We start from the raw sequence: 22710 nt of genomic DNA, 5'->3' as shown, positions 1-22710 counted from the left end.
ACCAGGCACTACCTGGTCCCGCGCCATCCTCACAATTGTTCCTAGGCGTGCGACCATTGTTGCAGCCACTGTGTCCATCCATCTTGTTGGCCTTCTTTTTGGCAGTCCCTCTACGTTACCAAACATGATATTCTTCTCCAGGGACTTGTCTCTCCTGAAAACATGTTCAAAATACGTAAGACAAAGTCTCACGATCCTTGCCTTTCAGGAGCACTCTGGCTATACTTCTATCAAACAGATTGATCTATCCTTTTAGCAGTCTATGGTCCTTGCAATATTCTTTTCCAGCACCACAATTTAAATGCATTAAAATAGTATATATTTTTTTCTTAAACTATTGCTTCAGTAAAAAACTGGCAAGAATTGACTGAGTCTCTAGAGCTCTCGGCTTTGACAAGGTCTAGCTTCAAGCTGAGTCAACGGATCTCATTCATTTTTTGAAGTCACAGTCATTGTTCTTTTTCTTTCATTCCTGATCATTCAGTTTGAAGTAGAACTGTACACCAGTCAGAGAATGACTGTTCACACTTATCCGCTGTATGCCATTCACTGCCATTGAGTTTATTCGGACTCAGAGACCTTAAAGCCTGACATGCTGTTGACAGGCGACCTCGAGTTGGTTCTAACACATAGTGCCCTATATACAACAGAACGAATATACACCCTGTCCTGTGTGATGATAGTTAGGTTTATTGTGCCAAACTAGGCCCCCATAAGAAGGTGTGGGTGTAATTTAATCAGGTCATTGCTTATGAGTAACTTAGATAAATGATTTCTGAGGTCAGCTTCCTGTCTCTCTTCTCCCTGGTGATTGGACCAGCATGCGGCTGCTTGAGCTAGTTCTTTGCTTCAACCATGTGCTGCACTACCCGGGGCCTGAGCCAACCCATGGGTCATGTTGCCTTGTTGTGCACCACTAGAACTTGAGACTCTATCGGGGAATGCTATGCTCTCAAGCTCTTAACTGTTGCTGCCCCACCCTTCAGTCTGTTGCCTGCAGGTCAACTCTGTCTGTCTTGCCTGAGGGCAGACTCTGCTGTCTGCTTCCTTGACCTGTGTCAGTTGAAGGACTGTCACTTTAACTGTTCCTTGAAAGTGAGTTGAACTGAGCCCTCTGTCCTGCTGTGTGGACTAATTATCTGTTTTATTCCTTCTCACTGTATAAACCTATCCTTTTATATACATAATTATGTGTCCTAGTTTTGTTTCTCTAGAGAACACTGCCTAACACATGCATCATCCTGAAAAGCCCATTGTTGCAGTTAATATTTCAATCCATCTGGTTTATAGCCTTCCTCTTTTTCTACTTTACCATGCAAGATGTCCTTCTCCAGAGATTGGTCTCTTCTGACATGTCCAAAGTACATGAGATGAAGTCCTGCCATCTTTGCTTCTAAGAAACATTTTGGCTGTACTTCTTCCAAGACAGAATAGTTTGTTCTTTTAGTAGTCAGTGGTACTTTCAAAATCATAGTTGCCAACATCTTAGTTCAACTGCATTGAATTTTCTTCTGTCTTCCTTATTAAATGTCCAACTTTCGCATGCATGGCGATTGAAACACCATGCCTTGGGTTTAGGTGTGCCTTTGTCCTCAAAGTAACATCCGTCTTTTCAACACTTTAAAGAGTTGTTGCCCTCCCCTCCCCCAACCCCGAAGAATTCACTTCAGAGGACAGCACTGAAGCTACAGCTCAAGAAGAAGGACTTGTCTGATCAGAGCACACAGGAGCCAACAAGGGGGGAAAGGAGAAAAAAAGAGTGAAGCTGGCTCACCGAGCCCCGAGGACAATGTATCTGCTCAGAGAAGCAATGCACAGAGATGACCACAGGACCAGCCTCACCATGGGACACAGCATTCCTCATTGACCCATAGCACCATGGGGACAACACTAGAGACACATGGTGGAAATTGTGCCTGCCTTGAGCTCACTATACCAAAGCCAGCCTCTGGGGTCAAGCAGTAGAGCAGTGGGGGGAGCACAGCAATGAAGTCCCCAGGGATAGATGTGGGGCCAAGGCATGGCACTCCATCAGACTTGACTGGAAAGCACTCGTGAAGGACAACAAATAGACCCTGAACTAAAGGGTTGTTTTGTGTATGTATGTTGTTGTTGTTGTTGTAGCTATTATTTTACTTTCTATTGTTGCTTCATTGTACTCAGTGTTGTGATGGTACATAGCATGTCTACCTAGAAGGGATAGGTAGAAAAACAAGCCAGAAGAGAGAACAATGGGATGACAGTTCCAGGGGGACATGGGAGAAGGGCGTCGAGGAAAAGGAAGTAGATGTTAACAAACTAGGGACAAGGGAACAACAAGTGATCCAAAATCAGTGGTAAGGATGGTGTAAGGGATCTGGTAGGGTTGGATCAAGGGCAATGTAACCGAGAGGAAGTCCTAAAACCCAAATGAAGGCTGAGCATGATAGTGGGACATGAGGAAAGTACAAAGAAATAGAGGAAAGAACTGGGGGTTAAAGGGTAGTTATGGAGATCTAAATACAGGCATATATAGATGTAAATCATATATTTATATACAAGGAGGGGGAAATAGATCTAAGTACATATATTTTAGGTTTAGTATTAAGGAAACAGATGGACAGTGGGCCCCTGCTCAAGTACTCCCTCAACACAAGAACACTTTGTTCTAACAATTCGGCGGTCTGAGATACTCACCTTCCTGGCACAATCGCTGAAGACAATGGGTGCACAAGCAAATGCAGTGAAGAAAGCTGATGGTGCTCAGCTGCCAAAAGATATAGCATCTGAAGTCTTACAGGCCTGAAGATAAACAAGTGGCCATCTAGCTGAGGGAAAACAAAACCCACATGGAAGAAGCACACTGGCCTGTCCTGACTTGATCGCTGAGGACAAAGAGGGTGCATAAGCAAAAATGGTGAAGAAAGCTGATGGTGCCTGGCTGTCAAAAATATAGCACCTGGGGTCCTATAGGCTGGAAGATAAACAAGGGGCCATCTAACTGAGAAACAACAAAGCCCACACAGAAGAAGCACACCAGCCTGTGAGATCACAAGGCATCAAAGGGATCAAGTACCAGGCATCAAACACAATAAAAACCAACAAAAAATATCATAGCATTGTGAATGAGGGGGAGTGCAGAGTGGGTACCCAGGATCCATCTGTGGGAAATTGGACATCTTCTTGTAGAAGGGCTGCGGGGAGAGCCAGTCAGGGTGCAATGTAGCAATGATGAAACATACAATTTTCCTCTTAAATGCTTCCTCCCCTCAACTATCATGATCCCAATTCTACCTTAAAATTCCAGCTGGACAGGAGGATATACACTGGTACAGATAGGAACTGGAAACAGGGAATCCAGGACAGATGAACCCCTTAGGACCAGTGGTGAGAGTGACAATACCGGTAGGGAGGAGGAAAGGTGAGGGAGTTAGGGGAAACCTATTACAAGGATCTACATATAACCTCCTTCCAGGGGGATGGACAGCAGAGAAATGGTTAAAGGGAGACTTTGGATGGTATAAGTTATGACAAATAATAATAATTTATAAATTATCAAGGGTTCGTGCAGAAGTGGGGAGTGGGAAGGGAGGGGAATGTGAGGAGCTGATACCAAGGGCTCAAGTAGAAAGCAAATATTTTGAGAATGATGATGGCAACATGTGTACAAATGTGCTTGACACAATGGGTGGATGTATGGATTGTGATAAGAGGTGTAATAGCCCCTAATAAAATGATTTTTTAAAAAGAGGCCCTGTGCCGCAGATTTACTCAATGCGACGTGTTTTCTGATCTCTTCCACAAGCATTGATTGTAGATCCAAGCATCCAAGCAAAATGAGATCTTTGTCAATTTTAGTCTTTGCACCATTGACTACGATGTTATCTATTGGTCCAGTTGTGACAATGTTGGTTTTCTTTATGTCGAGTTGTAATCTGTCTTGAAGGCCGCAATCTTTGGTCTTCATCAGCACTTGTCTGTTAGCACTTGTTTGTCGTACTGTGGTGGTTTGTATGTGCCTGTGATGCTGGAAGCTGTGTCACGGCATTTCAAATGCCAGCAGGATCACCCACAGTGAGCAGGTTTCTGCAGAGCTTCCAGACTAAGAACAGATTGCAGTGAAGTAAAAGGCTGTCCATTCTGAGGAATTATCCAGCGAAAACCCTATCGGTTGAACCTTACATACTATCCACATATTATCAGAGGGTGCTTTATAGCATACAGAACAACTTTACCATCAATATCTTATCTAACACTTGCTTGAAACCTGTGTTAGTTTGGGTACATTAGAGAAACAAATCCACAGAAACTCAAATGTATAAGAGAGTTTTATATAAAGGCTAAGTGCACATCAAGAAAACATCCCAACCCAGTGCTGCCCAAGCCCATAAGTCCAATATTAGCCCATATGTCCAACACCAATCTACAAAGTCCTCCTCCATCTCACAAAACACACACAATGACGCCGACTGCAGGTGGAAAGCCAAATCAGTGAAAGTGTAAACATCTCAGCACTGACAGGGGTCTCCACACGGCTGCTCCAGCACCCAGGGCTGCATCGGGGTAGGACCATGTGGCTTCTCCTGAGGGATGCCTTGCAGGAAGTGAGCCTTGCCAGCTGAAGCAGGGAACTGGCTAAGGTGGCTGCACCCAGGTCCAACCATCAGAAAGCAAGAGACCCGAGAACAAGAAAGGCGAGGCTCACTGAGCCATCTATCCCTCTGCCCTTCAGTTAATCCCACATGTGTTTATCAGTAAGGTTGGCACAATAAACTTTAACTATCTCAAAACCACAAAACCTAAAAAACAAAGTCATCACCACTGAGTCAATTAAAACTTATTGCGACCCCAGTGGACAGGGTTCACCTGCCTCTGGAGGTGTCTGGGACTGAAAATCCTTGTGGGAGTAGAAAGTCTCATCCTTCTCTATCGGGGCAGCTGGTTGGGTTTGAACTGCTGGCTTTTCAGTTAACTGCCTAATAGATAACCCATCGTGCCACCAGGACCACTAGAAGCCTGGTAATGCTAGTAGTATTGTGATTCCCTTTATATCCTAGGAGAAATTAAGCAACTTATTCAGGATCAGAAGGCTAGTGAGTTTCAATACTAGTGTTCATACCAGGGAATGGTTTTGGTGGACTCCTCTACAGGGCAGAAAGAGAGAAATACCTTGTTAAAAGCATATCTTCAAAGAGGCATTATGCAACATGGCAAATGCCCTGACTGGTTGTTGTTGTTGTTTTTTAAGTAAGATGGTTTCTTGTTTCAAACATTCATCATGGGAAAAAGAAAAATCAGATCATTTTGAATGATCCGAATACTGTTTTCAGTTTACACACAGCTTGCCTCAAGAAAACAATCACTGCGTAGAATGGCAGCATAGTTTTTAGAATAAAACTTTCATGCAACTGATTTCTGCATTATTGGAAATGGTATGCCATTCATTCTTTTCCTGAAAGTTATCAACTCTTCTTTATCTTTGCTGTCCTGCCCTAAAGCAGCTCTGTTCATGCTGAGATAGCTGTTGGTCTGTAAACCACAAAGCCAATGGTTGAAACCCACCAGCTACTCTGAGGAACAAAGATGAGACTGTCTGATCCTGTAAAGATATGCACAATCCCTAAAGAGCAGGTCTGCTGTACTCTCTAGGGTCCCTATGAGTTGCAATAGACTCAGTGACAACAGGTGGGCCCTGCCTTAGTCCAAGCTAATCTCCAATGTCTCCTGTAAAGCCCCCCCCCATACCTTTTGTTCCTCCTTCAAGCCTAATGCTGCAACAAGTCTAGTAATATCTTGAAAAGGCAAGTCTAAGTTTGCCTGACTTACCACGCCTTACTTACGTAGGACAGTTTTCGTAGTACAGCCACCAGCCTTCCATGTGATCTCAGCCTCAAACCCCAGTCTTCTTGTCTTCTCTCTCCTCTTCAACCCCCCCCCACCCCGCCAATATCTTCTAGTCTAGTAGCATTCCTATTTCCCAGGCGTATCTTTTCAGGAAAGCTGGCCATGACCTCCAGACAAGGACCAGAAACCAGTTATCGTGGAGTCAGCCCTGACACATGGTGACCCCATGTGGGAACTCATGGGGTTTTTCCTGACTGATGGTTCAGTATCAGAGTGCTAGGTCTTTCTTTTGTGGGGACTTTGGGTAGACTCAAACACGCAACCGTGTGGCAAGCAGCTGAACTTGTTGACTATACACAAACATTCAGCGTTTCTCAGCCTTCCTGATGCCGCGACCCTCTAATACAGTTCATGTTGTGGTGATCCCAACCATAACATTATTTTCATTGCTACTTCATCACTGTCATTTTGCTAGTGTTATGAATCAGGCGACCCCTGTGAAAAGGGTTGTTCAACCCCCCAAAGGGGTCGCGACCCACAGGTTGAGAACCGCTGCTCTGGAGGCTAAAGCATGGTATCTCCTTGGTTTACTTTATTGTCACAGAACTCAATGGACCTCCTTAAACATTTCTTTTCCCAACTCTTTGTATTATATTTATCACCGAGACTTGTGGATTTGACTCCTTGAGTACTGCTGGAAGCTGACTGAAATAGACAGTAACATCTTATTGCTGACTTTGATAGGTGTTGTTGTTGCAGGTAGGTGCTGTCGAGTTGATCTGACTCGTTGTGTGACCCGAGGTATACCGATCACAATGCTGCCCAGTCCTGTGCCATCCTCAAAATCACTATAGTTGAGACCATTGTTGCAGCCACTGTCAATCCACCTTGTTGAAGGATCTTCCTTCCTTTCTTTTTTTTTAACTGAGCCTCAACTTTATCTAACATGATGTCTTTTCCCAGAGACACCCCCCAATAAAGGAGACCAAGTCTCACTATCCTCATATCTAAGGAGCATTCTAACTATACTTCTTCCAAGATATTTATTTGTTCTTCTGGTGGCTAATGGTACTTTCCATGTTCTTAGTCAAAACATAATTCAAATTCTTCTCCTTATTTACTGTTCAGCTTCCTTATGCAGTCTTAGCCTGGGTTTGCCAGCAAAGCAAAACCAGTAATGCTTATATATGTATGGAGAGGTATTTGCATCCAGGAAAAGGCTACTGCTGTTGGAGGCGTGGGCAAGTCTAAGTCTTGACAGGTTCCATGTTTATTGGTCAGATGTTAGGCTGGAGACCTCTCCTGGATCACAGAGCTTTGGGGACTAGCGAACTCAAGACAAGCAGGAAGACCACAGACAGATGGTTGTAGAGATGAGTGAATACAAAGTCAGCAGATCTGTAGGCAGGCTACTCACTCCTCGGATTCACAGACAGCATGACAATCTGTTGACTCAGAAACCAAAGGTTGAGGAACCAGATGCAGAATCCAGCAAAAGGCAAACTAGTCTCCCACAGCATCTACTTAGGCCAGAAACAGGCTATATTCACCCAGGCCATCAATTGCATCCAGACTGTGATCTGAGTCAGGGTCTTATATTTTACTCTGATCTTATCCCATTATGGAAGCTTACAACTATTGACTCTGATTGCCTTGTGTTAGGTCAGGCCATGTAGGATTAGGGTGGTGTTATCTCCCAAACCTCTTAGTATCCTGGCCAAACCAAGTTGGCATAAAATTATCACAAGTACAAACGAGGTGACTGAAAAATAAAACTGTATCTTGGGTCAGGCATGCGTAGTCCTTAAAATGACATCTTCGATCTTGGGCACTTTGAAGAGCTCTTGTGCAGGAAATTTCCCCAGTGTCATTTATCTTAGTAGATGCAATAGATGGCAGTGGTTATTGTGAAAGTGCTCCATCTCCCACCCCAGTTCTCATGAGAAGGAAATATCTTATGCGTGAGGAGAGAGCAACCACGCTCAACCATGGTTCAAAACCAACTGTGCTTTAGAGCATGAACATGAGGTTTAGAGTATAAAACATGAGGTTACCATAGTCCCTTTGGTTAGCCTAGCCTCAACTTTTTCAAACATGTCTTTTTCCAGAGACTAGTCCTTTCTGATAACAAGTCTCCCCACCCCCCAAAAAAGGAGACCCAGTCTCACTATCCTCCTGTCTAAAGAGCATTTTGACTATGCTTCTTCCGGTACATAGGCCCTATGGGAAGCTCATGTTTCGAGTATGAATACTCCCTGTGGCTGTTATTAGATGGCATCGAGTTGGTTCCAACCCACGGTGACCTTACGCACAACAGATGGGAACACTGCTCCTTCCTGTGCCGTCCTCAAAATTGCTCCTGTGCTTGACCCACTGTTGCAGTTGTGGGGTCACTCCAGCTCCTTGCGGCCCTTCCTCTCCTTCGCTGCAGGTCCAAAGTCTGTAAGACAGAGTCTCGCCGTCCTTCGTTCTAAGGAGCATTCTGGCAGGGGTTCTCCCAAGAAGATGCCCTGTGGTAACTGCTAAAAGGAATCCAGGTAATACCCCAAAGTTAACCTGCTCTGCTACGGCAGTGACAATAGAGCACTGTGGAGTCTGAGGTCATCACATTTCTGAGGACACACGTACGCTGAAGGTTTCCTGCCGCTACAGGTTGTCAACTTGGATCCCTGTAAAACCCAGGTATCTTACATATCAAAAGTCATCGGCATCTAGTGGATTCTGATTCACAGTGACCCTAGAGGAAAAAGAACAACTGCCCCTTGTGGGTTTCTGAGGCTGTGAATCTTTATGGAAGCAGAAAGACTCATGAGAAGAACATTTAAAGAGGCTTTGAAAGGTTTCAGTCGTCAGCGAAGAAAAGAGCATCCCCAGTAAATAACAAGGAGAAGACAAAAGTTGACACACTGGCTACTCTCATTGCAGCAAATAGTAGGATTTCTGCCCGGTCCTAGCACCGAAACTGAAGTGAAATTCCCTAAACTCTCCCAGTTTTCATCCAAGACAATATGGACTCTATCCTCATTCCACAGAGTCCAGGAAGGGAGAGCAAACAATTCTTTATACAATGTATTCAATAAAATCCAAAAGTCAGTTGGATGAAAGTTAGATGAGCCAGGGGAAATGCACAAGGCTAAGCATTGGCAGGAAGTGGACGTGACCCATCTTTCCCATGTCTCCTGAGAGCTGGCTCAAGTTAAACCTCGTCTGTCAGCCTGGTGAGTGAGCCCAGGCCCAACTTCATCAAAATCCATAGCGCAGTCAATTGTCCAGATGTCGATGAGTTTTGAGGTCTTTTTAAAGGAAATTTCATGGGTTTCCACCAATCAGAATGAATGTGGATATTTATAACCATTTCATAACATTTTGTTTTATACCTTCTTTTGGTACTTAGAACATTCTGTATTCCTTTTCAAGTTTTTGTGTACCTGTTTTCCTTCCTTAGATTGTTTCACTCTTACTGGATCTTAGTCATCTTCTTTATGTCCCCAGTGTCCAGCACTGTGCTTGGCCCAGTAGCAGGGCTGTCAATGTGCTGAATTATTCTGCATCTGTAAGGTTTGTTCATCCATGAAGGAAACATTGCACAACTCTAGCAGTCTCCAGAAACAAATGGACCTGCAGAACATAATGCGCTAGTGTTCTTTGATCTGTCTTGCCATGAACTTGCAATTTCCTTACTCTTTTAGGCCCAAATGTTGTGTTTTCAAGAATACCTGCTTTCCCTCCTCCATAACTATTCATTCAGGAAAAGCCAACCATCCCACCCTACCTGGCTCTCTCAAGCAGGGAGAAGAGGAGGGCTGGAGCAGTTCCTGTTGGTGGGCTAAGTCTTCATCTGAAGTCAAATCCCATTTCCTACAATAGCCCACTCTGAATTGAGACCCAGAGACACTGCTCTATCTGTGTCCTTTTCCGTTTACTATTGGGAAGCTTTGTATCATCCTCTCCTCCTGTTCTTTTCCATCTGCACTGTTCTTGGGAGGAATACAGTCAGGGAAGTGTGACTGGAGTCTTTCTGAAATTTTCTGCAGGCTAGGTGAGAGGAGTTGACCCCCCCTACCCCCCGTAGTCAGCATCTGCTGTCTCCTCAAGACAATTAACAGCAATTATACACAGGGCCAGTGGCTTGAAAAAAAAATCAATCGATTGGTTTTGAAAATTAGGTGTAGAGGATGGAAAAAACGCTGAGGGTTTTCATATTATTTTGTGTGATATAATAGGCCGTAGCCAGGAGAGTCACTGTGTGAGTGTGTTTAGCATCGTCCCCATGAGTTCTTGAGAGTTTACTCCTTTAGGCCTTTTCATTATGCAAACAGAGCCTGATGTCTCTTGTGTGAAGCACCCTTTCCAGCACCCTGCTCAGTCGATTGGAAACAAGGGTGAGCATATCCCCCTGATGGTTGAGTAAGATCCTGGGTATACTAAGGACAATGGCTGATAACTTAGCCAGCGTTTTATGTGCTTATTTATTTTTCCATATTCCCGTAAAATAAAATATTTGAGGTTTCCTTTTGCCACGGTTTGCATATGTGAGAGAAGATAGCCATGCAGCTGATGGAAGAGCATGACCCTGGAAGTCAGACACTAGTGCTTTCGCTCTCAGCTTCAGCACTTAGTTGCGAGTGAGCGTATTTCTCTGAACCTCATTTTTCTCATAATAACTGTTGTTATTATTGCAGCAGAACTTGGAAAGCCAGAATCCATGTAAAGTAGAAGCTTGTCAGAGAAGGGAAACTCAAATATTTTCCTCTCAGATGAGTGAAAGAAAATGGTATGTCTACACCTTGTAAAAACCTGTAAAGGCCAGAAAAGTTGAGAGGCACGGAAAACAAGGCAGCTCCATCGAGGTCCAGCTCTCATAGGGTTCACTGCGTTATCAGTCAATCTGCCCTACAGAAACGTGCAAGGTGCTTGGAAGGGTAGATTTGGAGGGACTAGAGATGGGGCAATATACTTTTATTTATGTAAATGTTTTGGTTTCCCTTCACACATACACACACGCAAATATACACACACAAGTCAAAAAGTACTGCTGCCAAATCAAAGAAGCCTATATTAAATAAGAACCCCCAAATGTGGAACTATTGTTTTTCGACAAAGCCATTGATGTCTATACACTCAAGGGGTTATTTCCATCTCTCTAACCCTTCCCTGAAGAATTTTGTGCTCTTTTATTTAAACCATGCCTGAATAGTAGTTTTACCATTCATGAGGGACATTCATTGAGTTTCTTTGACATGGAATTTGGGAACAAAAAGAAGTTTGAAGTGGCAACATTGGGGATGTAGGGCGAATGGGGTATGGCTGCGTGCACAGTGATTCTCATAGGACAGCCCATGCTACCCTTGAAGAATGAACAAGTATATTGCAATGATGGGAAAAAATCCAAGGTACAGTTTTCCTTGCTTCTTTCTCACCAATGCAGTTTTCAATTTTCTGAAAACATCTTCATACTAATCCCTCATTGCTTTCTTGTGTCCTTCAGGAAAATGTATCACGATTACATCTTTAGGATCATAAAAAGCATTCACCATAACCTTCTGAGATGACCGCTCTGATTTGAATTTAATTGGCCCAGTAGGTCCTCTTAGAACTCACTGTTTTCATGGAATCTGTTTTTTAAAGGCAGCCTAAAAGACAAAGACAAATATGAGGGGATACCGCCCCCCCACACAAAAAAACACCCAAACTGGAACAAAGCTCCACTGGGTAGAGCTGTTATAGTACCAGGTGAGCATCCAGCAACTCACTCTGAGTCAGTGTACACAGTGGCATCCCCTGGGAAGGTTCTTTCTGGTCAAAGTGAATTGTTTGTAAAAGCAATTTTGCTCGAACCTCATTTTTTTGAGGATGGCCTATTTAAGAAAATGGAACATGGCTATGAAATTTTGTTTTCTGCTCGGGAAAAATGCTACAGAAACTGTTGTGATGTTTAGCACAGCTTACAAGCACAGCTCTATAGGAGAAACTCAAGTGTATGAGTGCTTTTTTCCTTTCAAAAAAGGTGAAATGGCGACTGATGACAAACCTCATTCTAGATGTCCATTAACTTCTGGAATGGAGGAAAATGTTGACAAAATTCATGCATTTGTGCTCAAAGAAGCTATGAGGGACCATTGAAGAGATGGGGAAGTTATCCGAACTATCTCGGAGCTTGGGTCAGCAAATTTTAATAGAAGATTTGGGTCGCTGAGAAATTTGTGCCTTGGGTTCTGACTGACTAGGAAAAGGAGCGTTGGTGGGAAACATGCTTTGCTTTGAAAGAACGGCTCTGAAACAGCCTAGACTTTTTCCTCCAAGGTAATTACTTGTAAAGAGACGTGGTGGTGCTGTTCTTATGATCCCAAAAGCAAACATCAATCAAGCCAGTGGAAGACCACGACAGTGCACCTGTTCACACAGCCATTTCAGTACACCAGACTCAGAAGAGGTGAAGAAAAAACGAGGGAGGTGCTCTCAGCCATCCAAACAGATGAGTTTGAAAAATGTTTCCAGGAATGGAATAATAGATTTGATCAATGTATTAAGTGTAATGAAGAGTAATTTGAAGGTGATAAAGTTATTTTGCAAAAAATTTAAAATTTTGCAAAAACAATTTTATACATAGCTTTGGGAAAAAAATTCCAGATTTTTTGGGGGGGAGTACCCCCTCATATATTATGGAGAGAACTTGTCAGCAGTGATCCACTGATAGCAGAGACATGTTTTAAAATAATCTATTTGGAAAGAACTGGAACCCTTGTATCATTGTTTTCTGACTTATCTTATTGTGTGTGTGTGTGTGTGTGTGTGTATGTGGAACAATTGCCAAATAAACATAGAAGGCAACAAACATACTCAAAATATATTATTTGGAAAATACGTTATATGTATGTAGATTGCACTTATGATGTATCAGCTAGCATATCAGGCGGGACTTAGGTAACATTAATGGTTAAAAGAGAAAATTCTACCTTATGGGGCTTTTATTATCATGGGAGGAGACAATTCGAAGCTGGGAAGTGTTGTGGGAAGTAAAGTGAACTGAGGGCAGAGGAGGTAGGGAGGGCTTGTAATTTAAGAGAGGGAGGTCAGAGTGGACCTTCCTAGGAAGATAACATTGATTTTGAGTTATTGGGGCTTTGCATGCACTACATTTTCGGATGGGAAAATGGGAAAAGGAAAACCAGAGTAGAAAACCCCGTCGGCCTGCTGATTTGAAGAGCATGAGGATTTCCTTCGGTATAACATGTGTCAAGATAGAAATGTATGTAGAAGAGTGAGGTTTTCCAGATGGCCCCGTTTGATTTTGTCTAACTCACAAACATCTTCCTAGAGCGTACTGTGCACACCCTGCCTTCCCGAGCGAGGGGTACTGAGTGCCGCCCACCTAGCCTGTGACGGATGCAGGTGTCCTCACTGTGACTTTCCCATGTGTTATGAACTGTCCCGGAGCATGGTCTTCCGGCCACGTTCAGCTGTTTGCCCCTTTGTACTGGCCCCTGCCTGAGTGACTGAGTTCTACAGAGGATTTAGGTCTAAGCCTAAATGAGCATGAGCTCTCTGTTTCTCTGTCATAGAAGCCATTTACATGCTAGTAGCCACGCTTGGGTAACGGCTACCATGTCAGCAGAGATGTCTACTAGAGCAGAAAGCTCTACTAGTGTTTGCCACTTGATGGTGTTTATGACATCATGCATACGGGCATGCGCCTACACATACATACATGTGCACCTATAGACGTGTACTTAAGTGTCATTTTCTGTGTCTGTGGCGATGCCGTCAGCTTTCTGGCCTATCTTCTTTTGACGTGTTGTGTTTCATTGTTTACACGGCTAAATACTGGTCCCGAGTTTTCTTAAGACAAAGTCAGAAGAACGCTCTTATACATCCAATGTGAGTGTGTTAGTTCTTGGGATTTGTATGCGGAATCTTATTTCAGCCAGGCCTTGCTCAGTGGTGATGGCTTTGCCACTGTGTTCCATGTGGTGAGTAAACCAGATCACCACGTTACTGTGGGAGAAAGGCTCTCAAACGTTAAATGTAAGACTACCGGCCCATGGAAAAGGCCCTATTTATCTTTATCATCGTTTTATTGACATGTGGTTCACATATCAGACACGTCCATAGTTTATTCGTGTTAAAGAGTTCTACAGTCATCTCTATAATCCGTCATAGAAATGCTTTAGAAATGCTTGGAAATGTCAATGATGCCTCCTTTTGAGTAGTACAGTCAATGAACACCTTTAACCAGCTGCCTCCACGTAGGCTAAGCACTGCAGAATCCACCAAAATGAACACCCTGGAGAATCAACCAGAAAGGAACAGGGCACAGGCCCTGAGAAGATCACAGTTTAATGGGGGGAAGATCCAGGGATAGACAGAATGTCATTTATTTAGTGCCCAGGAAGAACCAAGGTGAAATTCCCGAGGAGGGGATGCATAGCATGACCTGACTGGGAGCAGGTTCGGGGACAGGACAAAAGGTGAGGGGGGGTGGGGGGAGTGGAGGCCAGGGAACACTTCTAAAAGCAGTAGTTCCTGAGTGGGATCTGGAAGTATAAATATATATCAAAAGTTGTCCTATACAAACAGTTTAAATGCTCAGCTAATAACTGGCAGGGTGGCGGTTGGAACCCACTCAGGGGCATCTTGAAAGCAGGCCTGGAAATGTACACCTGAAAGGTCATAGTCATAGGAAACTCTGTGGAGTTAGTTCTACACTGCAGTGCGTGCCGTTGCTATGACTTGAAATTCACTTGTGTAAAATACATTTCTGTTTGTTTTTTAAGTTGCATGATGAAATTGGGAGACTGTAACAGCAAGAATTGATGCCCCTCAGTGTGCAAAGACACTGAAGGTTGAAATAGCAAGCGTGCTGTAAGAGGGAGACCATGACTACTTTAGAATAGTGGACATTTAAAAGAGTAGAAGGGATCCCATGTCTGTAGAGGTAAATTGATTTGAGTGGTGCTATAGTTGGATCTGTTGTGCCAACTAGACCAATGGGACTATGGGGGTGGAGTTTGGTTGGGTCACAGATTGATTGGAGGATGACCAAAATAAATAAAGACAGCCAGCATCCCATCTCCCTTTTGCCCCCTGGTGATCTGATCACCACTGCTTGAGCTAGTTCTCCGCTTCAACCTGTGTGCTGCACTACCTGTGGGCCAAGCCAACCTGTGGATCATGTCTCTAGAGCTTGATGCTCCTTTGAGACCTGCTTCTCCACACTGCTGGTGTGTGCAATGCTTGAGCTTGAGACTGATGGATCTTATTGCCATGATTCCCTAAGCTTCCAAGCTACTGACATGCTAACCCACCCCGTTGTCTGCTGCCTGAGAGATATCTGTTTCCTTGACCTTGGATCCAGCAGCCTATGTGAGTTGAAGGACTTCCAGTATATTAACAGTTTCACGAAAGCAAGTTGAACTGAGCCCTCTATACTGCTGCGTGTCTAATAACTGTTTACATATGTAAGCAGTTAATTAGATACATAGCAGTATGTATATATGTGTATATATTTATATATTCTTTTAAAAATCCTTTTATTGGAGCTCATACAATTCTTATCACAATCCATACATACATCAATTGTGTAAAGCACCCTTATACATTCGTTGCCTTCATCATTCTCAAAATTCGCCTTCTGCTTGGGCTCCTGGAATCAGTTCATTTTCCTTTTTTCCCTCCCCCTCCCTCCCCGCTCTCCCTTCCCTCATGAACCTTAATAATTTATAAATTATTTTATCTTATTTTACACTGCATATATATATCTATCTTCTTGAGTGTAATGGCTTTGTTTCTCTAGAGAACCTTGCCTGACACAGTGGTATGTTGAAGTGATGGATTTTCGGGGGCACTGTTGAGAGATGAATGAGGAGGTAATGGTATAGGCACATCTGACCTTCCAATAGTTCAACTATGAGTCCCTGCCAGTGCTGGGGGATGAAGCTGAGGGCCCTGGACAGTGGCTGAGATGGTAGTGGTGCTGGTATTGTGCGGAAGGGTGGTGAAGCCTTCAAGTGAGAGAGGGTACTGTGGGAATGTGGGTTAGTCACTACTTAAGGGCCGAACTTAGCAGTAATGGGGAGATGGCTAGAAGTGGGCGCTAAAAGAAAGAGAGGATTCAAAGATCGTTTAAAGCGTTCAGGAAACAAATGGCCTTGAGCTCTTTTCCCAAATGTGTGGTGATAAGCTTTGACCTGCGGCTGCTACTAATGATTTTCATTGGCAGCTTTCTTTGGTCATCTCACTCCAATGTATTAAAAGAATTTGATCTGAAGCTAGAATCTTAGTGAAGTCCCACCCTCATCTGTATTTAATTTTTTCATGGCCTATGAAAATTTATAGAACTATGGCTTCATTTCCAGTGGCTTCAATCCAGATGCCAAAATTACCCCATCACTGGGACATCCTTTGGGTGGACCAGTGAACCTGGTATTTATTATGAGCAGCTGAAAACCACTAGCAAAATTCCCTTGCTATGCCAACAATAACCCCGGTCCAATTTCAAGGTGACTCCAGGTTTCAGAAAGTTATGAATCTCTAAATCTGTCTAGTTGAACCCCTATTTGTACTTTTACACACATTTCCCGTGTGAAAAAAGCTAGTGGCTTTCTTCCTTTCCAGACTTGTAAATGACTTTTTCTGAGATTGCAAATTATCTTTGAGTTTTGGTGGAGGCATGTGGGATCCTTAGCCAATCCCTTTAAAGGAAAAGTACAAATTCAGTCTGGGTGGTAGAACCAGGTAGGTGAGAAGTTATTCCAAAGGTTCTTTCAGGATGGGGCCCATACTGAAAACAAGAATTCTCTCCTACTTGCTGTGCATTTAAAATGGACTCTTAACACAACTGTTAACATTTTTATGACATCTGTTAAGCTTTCAGAAATCTCTAATTTCTGAGATTAAGGAAATAATGCCAAATATATGCTGATATTTTGGGTTTTAATGACATATTTCAAGACTACGTAGCTGAAGCCACAAAACAGTAGGCACCAATGACTTTCTTTTAGATCACTATATTTAGCTGTTGCATCTGGTCTTTGTTGCTAAATATTTTTTCTTGTCATTTTAACTTCTCCGTCAAATTGGCTCTTTGGTAGCCTGTCAGTTGTTGAATGGTTTCTTGGAAGATGTGGAACCCACTTCCCTAGTAGAAAGATCTGGGCAAGGATCGTGGTGTGAGGAAAGTTGGCATGTGCATATATACATACATATATATATGCATACACATTTATATGTGTGTATGAATGAACAGCATTATAGGATAATTGCAAAGCATCTTCAAAATAGTTTTATTTGAAGCCAGTGATGCTTTTGGTGATGAACAAATATTATAAACCAAAGAGCTTGGGATGTGTTCACATCCTCAGAGTGTTCTGTGCATGGGAGAAAAACAAACGCTCTCTCTCTCTCTCTCTCTCTCTCTCTCTCTCTCTCTGGTTCTTGGGGGACGTTATGTTAACCATTTGCTAAAAGTTGAGATTTAGGAAGACCATTGGCTTGGAAGATCATTTTTCACAAACTGCCATCCAGTGTATGATGTCAGTGTAGGTTGTTTAGCAACATATTAAACTAGTTTAAGAAATGATAAATATGTGTTTCACTAATTCCAAAAAGGAGCTCTCTGAAATGCATTTTCTTTGTAAATAATTACTGTCATTCTGTGAAATTCATGACTTTTTATGGTGGGAGGAAGACCAACCCCCCCCCCCCACACACACACCAACAGTTTCTCTTCAAACAATTTATGATTTAATACTAGCTGGTCAAGCGATGGGAAAAACCTTATGAATCATTTGTAATATTTCCTTGGGGGTTTATTTTCTCTCTCATGGGAACCTGGGTAGCCCCCACAATCTTTCTCCCATGGTTCTAAAACTTTGATCTTCTCAACCCAGGTTGCCAGCAGTAGGAGATCGAGCATGTGTGACCTTTGATGTGCCGGTTTAACCTGGCTGGCGGGGGACCATAATGTGACCTTGTCTGACTTTTCTGTCCAGGCGTGACGGCAGAAGTTTTGGTGGTGACCTCTTTCGATGAACTTCGGAGAAGGGCCCCAGAAGCCAGAGGGAAGATTGTTGTTTACAACCAACCATACGTGAACTACTCAAGCAGCGTGCTCTACCGAGTTCAAGGCGCAGTGGAAGCTGCCAGAGCCGGGGCGGTGGCCTCCCTCATCCGGTCGGTGGCCTCCTTCTCCATCTACAGGTCGGTCATGTTCATTTGAGCTCCTTCCATAAAAAGCAGGGCCTTCCATCAAAGACAAGCCTTGGGAAATCAAAGCCACCCCTTCCAATAAAAATACTGATACTTCACGGACCTTTTCGTCATCCAGCATTCGATCATTTGTTTAAAATATCTCCTTTGGCCATTTCAGGATTCCAAACAACATTTGTGTCTTCCTATAAAAAAGCTTTCTACATCCCCGACGAGCCCGTAACTTTGCTTATTTGACGCATACACGTATGCTATGCATTTTCGTTGGCAGGAGAACTGAATTCACGCCTGTGTTTCATAAAAGGCTCCTAATGGCTTCAGAAGAAGCTAGGCTGTGTTCCATTTTTGTGCCGGAAGTGAAATAGAAACGAGTGGGTAACATGATGCGGGGACGAGGGGGCGGGCGCCTGTCAGGGGAAGGAAAGAGTCGAGGAGTCAGAGAATCTGGAGTCTACAGACCTGGCTGTGCTTCCAAACAACTGGGTGGCCGGGAGAATGTCCCTTAAGCTCTAGGCCTTGGCTTGCTCCTCTATTAACCAGTGCCGAGGAAGAACACAATTGTGTAATTACGGTACCCAATTGTTTTTAGAATAACTGAGATAAACTTAAGAAAGGTACTCAATTAACAACAACGATCTGTATACCTGCTTTGTAGCACCGCGGGTAGACACATTAAAGTTGTTTTATTCCCTGCAGGTCTGATGCAGGTAACATCACAGCACCTGATTGATTTCTAGTCTCAAGATGAAACAGTATCTCCATGGCTAAGATGTCTAAATTTTGACCTGCGGACATTCAACTCGATTTACTAGTGCTACCCACGCATGATTAAACATTTGAGGAATATGGATGAATGAAGCATAATCTTAGAGGTGTAGTCTGGTTTCTCTGAGAGGGGGAAAAAATGGGGGAAAGTAGTTACAGGTAGACTGTACATCAGCTTCCTGATGGGAATTTTAGTACCTATTGTGAAGGGAAGTTGATTTACCCTGTATCCTGGGGACACCAACTACCTGACCCTAATCAGCACCCTATATATTTGAAAGTGAAATGATTAAGGCGGAAATGCCAGCAACCAGGAAACTCCATTCGGGGAAATTGTCCAAAAGTGCTGAGAAAAAGGGAGAGACATTTTCCTTTTACGAGGATCGGGTATCCTCCCATGGGAGGAAGATGGGACATGTGAAAACCACTTGTTAGAAGGTTGAAGAGAGAAAAACTCATTGCACGGATGCCGTGGTACAAAAATAATGTTTTTTTGGAGAGTCTTTAAAGGTTTCATGACTGGTGAAATAATGATTGGACCTTATTCTTTTGGATGGTTAACTCTTCCCAAGAGGGAAGTCCCAGCTTACTTCCCAGAATACCTCACTTACCCTTTGGAACAATATCCCCAGCAAGCTGTGGCCATTCACTATGATTTCACTGGTCATGAGACCTAAATTATAGAGTTAGCCTGTTGTTTTGTGCAACTGGGTGACTGCCAGGAACCTTTAGTTAAAAACTACCACTCGGAAGACTAATAAATTTCCAGATGACTTAATGCACAGCAAAATACCAGGGTTGATTGGCATTGAAAAAAATATGTTCAAACTGGCTTAATGAAGACATCTGGAAATGCAAACCACAACCTGGGAACACCAGAAGCAGTTTATCCAGCATCAACCCAAACTCAAACCCATGCCCTCCAGTTGATTCAGGCTCAGAGCAATCCTCCAAGGTAAAGTCGAACTGCACCGTAGGGTTTCCTGCGCCATCCGTCGTTAGAGACCCAAATGGGCCACGTCTTTCTCCCATGGAGTGGCGAGTGGGATGGAACTGCCAACCTTTTGGTTGGAAACAGTGCCACAGCCACCACAGCACCATGGTTACCTTTATCCGGCATACCCCACTGCTGTCTTTCACCTCCTAGCAATCCGAGGACTTAGAAATGTGGTGAGAGTTGCTAACATTTGGGGTCTACACCTTAGGGTGGCATCTATGAGATGGAGATTTTCCCTAATATTTCGTGGTCTGGACGGCTTTGTTTTTCATTGACTTCGTAGTCAAACATTTTAGCTGGACCCTTTACTTTGTAATACCATCCTTTCAATGTTCATAAATATACAACATTGCCCTTCTTTACCTAGTGCTTTACAGTCGTTTCCATGTTCTACTATTTGTTCTGAAGACAGCCAGGTAGGCCGAGGCAAGGGACAGTCTTATATCCATTTCATGATAAGGAAATAAATGTTGAGAGAGCTAGAATGCACAACTCCGCATGCTAAGACCTTTATGCCTTCCAACTTGAAACATAAAAAATGAAACAAACCTTATCTTCTTGACCACTTCGAGCTAAGTCAAGTTTTCTTAATGCGCATTTCATATTTCTATCCGTACTTCCGCACTTCCATTTACTCCGTGTGCTTTTTGCCAGTACAGAAATAGAACTTGTCAAGGTTGCAAACCATTGCCGAGTTGTCAAACCTGATGGGTATTTTTCAGGAAATCCTCGTACTTGATCTTTTTGAAGTACTTTCCATTGTTGACTGCTCCATCAATTTCGAATCCCTCTGTTGTTTGGTTTGCGTGAGTTCTTCTGTGTTGTAATCTCTTTTGTTCTTTCTCCTTTTCCTTCCCTGTCTCTTCCCTACTGCTCTGATATCTTATTTCGGATATTCTTCTTGAGAAATTCCACGTGCTTATAGTTTTAATTACCATGGCAATTTCCAGACCCATCTCAGTCTCAGTTTGTTTGAAAGTGAATTTATCTTCTTATCCTTTCACCTATCTGTTATGTATTTGTCACCTTCGTGAAAATGATGTCATCTAGTCTGCCTTGTAACTCAGATCCAAAAAACTCACTGCCATCGACTCTGTTCTGACTCATAGCAACCCTGTAGGACAGAGTTGGGGTTTTGAGACTTTAAATGTTTTTTCCCCTTCAATTAAAAATTATTTTTAAAGTAAATTAATAAGGAGATAACATTTTGAATCATCAACTTTGTATTGAACAGTTTAAATGACTAATCATCATACCCCAAAATTTACCTTTCACCAGCCCCTGGATGACTCTTTCCCTCTTGTGGGTACTGTCATCCATCACATCACAGTTGACACCTATCCCCTGTCTATTCTGTTACTTTCTCATCTCTGTTTGGCTTTCCTGCCCTTGGCAACAAGACTTGGGATCTTTATAGCAACAGACAACCTTATCTGTCTCACAGGGATTGGCTGGTGGGGTCGAACCACCGACCTTGTGGTTTGTAGCTCAATGTGTACTCCACTATGTCATGAGAGCTCCTTCTAAGTCAGCTGGTCTTTGGTTCAATAAAGAAAATAATAAAGACTAAGTCAGCAGATGGCCTTTGATTATTAGCTTTCTCTTCCTTTATCCATCATTTCCAGTAGTTGCTACATCTTTTAGGTTCCACTCTTTATTGGTCATTACATCAAGCTATCATGAGCAGATTTCCCCCAAATCACTTCAAATTCCAATAGCCAGAAGTGACTTAGACTCCCCAGTGTACCACACCCCCAGAAGGCCCGTGACTTCGTGTGTTTCCTTCCGCTTCCCTTCATGCCCTGTCTAACTGTCTCCTTCGAAGTTCCCACTCACTGCTTCTTCTTTTGAGGACTCCTCCCTGGTGTGCAGCTCCAGTCTAGGTGAGTTTGGTTTTCTTATGTCATCTTCACATGTTCTGTATCACAAGTCTTAGAGTGGACTTGGGTTTTTGTTCAGCTGGGTAGACGAACTGCTGTAACAACCTCAAATCTCTGTCCCTTAACAGAATACGAATGTTGTACGTCTTCGCAATTCAAGCTCGTGCTCAGGTCGCCATTCCAGGGGATGCTCTCAGCAAACAGCCTCCATGCAGGGGGTGCATTCAGGAAGACAGGCGTTTCCCATGCGGTGGCTTCACCACTCATTCCCATAGACTCCAAGAGAGGAGTAGGATGTGAGTGATGGATATGGATTAATGACTAGGAATGATCAAAAGGGAGGATGCTTGGAGACAGGCTTGGTTCTGGCAAACATCTCTTCTGCTTACACTCTACGAGACAAAGTATTGTTGTGTGGAGACTGGTCAATCTGATTAATTTTGATGTCCAGGGTGAAAAGATAAGAGTTTGCTTAACAAAGAGGTCGTGTATACCTGCTGCCTGTATCTACACTACACTCTAAGTTCCATAACTAGTTAACTGCCATCAAGTTTATCCCAATGCATAGGGACCCTGTATGGGGTTATCTGTCAGGGAGCCAGACAGCCTTACCTTTCTCCCAATGAGAGACTGGTGAGTTGGAACCACTCACCTCAAAGTTAGCACCCCAATGCATACCTACCGGTGCCACCAGGGGTTCTTAAATTCTATAAATACATAAATTGTTTGCATATTTTTATCTCTGTATCCCTATTAGTATGTTTAATACACAGGAATCACTGAAGAACTATCTACCAATGGAATGAGGTTGTATAGTAATAGCGACTGGGTTCTGTAGGCAATTGGACATCCCCTTGGTCTTGGGGAGGAGATGAGCCATTCAGGGTGCAGTGTAGCAACTATGAAATACACAATTTTCCTCTAGTTCCTAAATGCTTCCTCCCCCACCCCCCACTATCATGATCCCAATTCTACCTTACAAATCTGGCTAGACCAGAGGATGTACATGGGTACAGATAGGAACTGGAAACACAGGGA

General features: G+C 43.3%; 1 protein-coding gene across 4 annotated transcripts in view; it reads left to right on the top strand.

Annotated features, from left to right (window-relative positions):
- Positions 1–22710, top strand: part of CPQ (carboxypeptidase Q) — a 558535-nt gene that overhangs the window by 163945 nt on the left and 371880 nt on the right. For all 4 annotated transcript variants that reach the window (XM_075549461.1, XM_075549458.1, XM_075549459.1 and 1 more), the window contains exon 3: positions 17814–18021. In XM_075549461.1, the coding sequence (XP_075405576.1) occupies positions 17814–18021 (208 nt within the window). The remainder of the gene's footprint in view (positions 1–17813; positions 18022–22710) is intronic.

Source organism: Tenrec ecaudatus, chromosome 5 (assembly GCF_050624435.1).
Source record: "Tenrec ecaudatus isolate mTenEca1 chromosome 5, mTenEca1.hap1, whole genome shotgun sequence".
NCBI lineage: Eukaryota > Metazoa > Chordata > Mammalia > Afrosoricida > Tenrecidae > Tenrec > Tenrec ecaudatus.
The sequence above is the reverse complement of the archived record's forward strand: the minus strand, read 5'-3'. Positions and strand labels throughout refer to the sequence as shown.